The sequence below is a fragment of the Egretta garzetta genome, unplaced genomic scaffold (genome assembly GCF_000687185.1).
Source record: "Egretta garzetta isolate BGI_Z169 unplaced genomic scaffold, ASM68718v1 scaffold142, whole genome shotgun sequence".
NCBI lineage: Eukaryota > Metazoa > Chordata > Aves > Pelecaniformes > Ardeidae > Egretta > Egretta garzetta.
Window position 1 is genome coordinate 1,123,368 of NW_009258955.1, and position 1,683 is coordinate 1,125,050.

The following is a 1,683-nucleotide window of genomic DNA, read 5'->3' on the forward strand; positions in this document are numbered from 1 at the left end:
AAACCCCAGACAAAAAAAGATCCTGGGTTAAAAAAAAAAAAGTATTAAAATCCGGGTGTGCTGCAGCCTGCAGGTTGCTCTAAGGAGCACCGACAGCAGCGACCTTCTCGTGAAGTCCCTGCGATGTAACGAAGGTTTGCGGGGAGGAGGGAGAAAGAGCACTAAAAAAAAAGATCCTGGGTTAAAAAAAAAAAAGTATTAAAATCCGGGTGTGCTGCAGCCTGCAGGTTGCTCTAAGGAGCACCGACAGCAGCGACCTTCTCGTGAAGTCCCTGCGATGTAACGAAGGTTTGCGGGGAGGAGGGAGAAAGAGCACTTGCTCACACGTTTATTTAATTCGAATTATGTCTGCACTTCATCATTTCTGACCTTGGAGGTTGCGTCTCCGCTACTAAATAGACCCCAGCTCCCCGCAGAAACACGCTGGCCAGAAACGCTCCCGTTTGGGGGGCAGAGCGGGGCGAGCTCTGCCCTCCTGGCCCCGCCGGGGGGGAGCTGCGGCGGGGGGCCTGCGCTGGTGCTGCTGCTCTCTGACAGCTCCCGGGTTACCCCAAATTAGGGGGTTCCGCTACAGCTCGGCTCTGCCCCAGCCGTCGCGCTGTAGTTTAAACAAAAGATGTCAGTGCGTGCACTGAGAGACCGTGCGGCATCGCCTCTGAAAAAGGCATTAAATTATCAACAAGTTACTTGCATTGGGGAGTCGCAAGGAAGGTATTTTATTGCAAGGCAAAGGACAGTTTTAGAGGGCTGCTTGTAGCATTTGTTTCCCAATCTTTATTTTTCCTGAGATTCGTTTTCCCTTTTTTCTCGTTTCCCCGCTCGCTCTTATTGTCTTAAAAATTCGTCTGAAATACACTGTGGGCAGAATCTGCTATTTTAGCTAGGATATTAAAGCATAACTGTTAGCTCTCAGAACATTCCTTAAAATGCAGTCTTACACCAATTCACCTATTAAATGAAACAAAAAAAAAAGTCTGTTTGTGTTGAACACAGTGAAAAGACTTCTTAAAGATAAATGGGAGAAGCCTGTGTCCAAAATCTGCATATACGGTTATAAAACGAAGTTAACTTTTCCTTTCTCCGTTCCCAGATCTCCTGCCAGCATGCAATGGAGAAATAACAACTATGTCTTTCCTACAAGACGTTGTGGACATTTTACTTCAGTACGTGGTGAAAAGTTTTGATAGATCAACAAAAGTTATTGATTTCCATTACCCAAATGAGCTGCTCCAGGAATATAACTGGGAACTGGCAGACCAGCCACAGACCTTGGAAGAGATTTTATTGAACTGCAGAACAACTCTGAAGTACGCAATTAAAACAGGTAATAGCCATGCTCGTTTTCCACCCTATATGGTCTCATCCATTGACTAAAGGTGTCATTTCATTTTATCTTGAAACGTTAAAGGTTGAAGCAGCAACTGTATTTTGTCAGTTCCAAGCAATTTCTAGCAGAGACAGAAATCCTTTTCCTAAATGATAAAATACTCCAGCAGCCCTGTCCCTGGAGCTGTCAGTGCAGCGTCACACACCCTTTCCCGTTTAAAATTAATGCTTCTGTGCACCGGAGTTGCCGAGCGTGCCACCGAGCAGCCTTTTCACCACCTTTGCACTTCCCTCCTTTCCTTTTCATCCATTTTACGTGTGCGGGGCCAGGGTTGCCCTTTGCTCCCTGAAGCCCGG

The 1,683-nt window shown here is 46.4% G+C and overlaps 1 protein-coding gene across 1 annotated transcript in view; it reads left to right on the top strand.

The window, feature by feature from the left end:
- Positions 1–1,072: 1,072 nt before the first annotated feature.
- GAD2 (glutamate decarboxylase 2) overlaps positions 1,073–1,683 on the top strand; it is a 37,710-nt gene continuing 37,099 nt past the window's right edge. Inside the window, exon 1 of the mRNA XM_035890166.1 lies at positions 1,073–1,324. Within this exon, the coding sequence (XP_035746059.1) occupies positions 1,126–1,324 (199 nt within the window). The 5' untranslated portion in view covers positions 1,073–1,125. The remainder of the gene's footprint in view (positions 1,325–1,683) is intronic.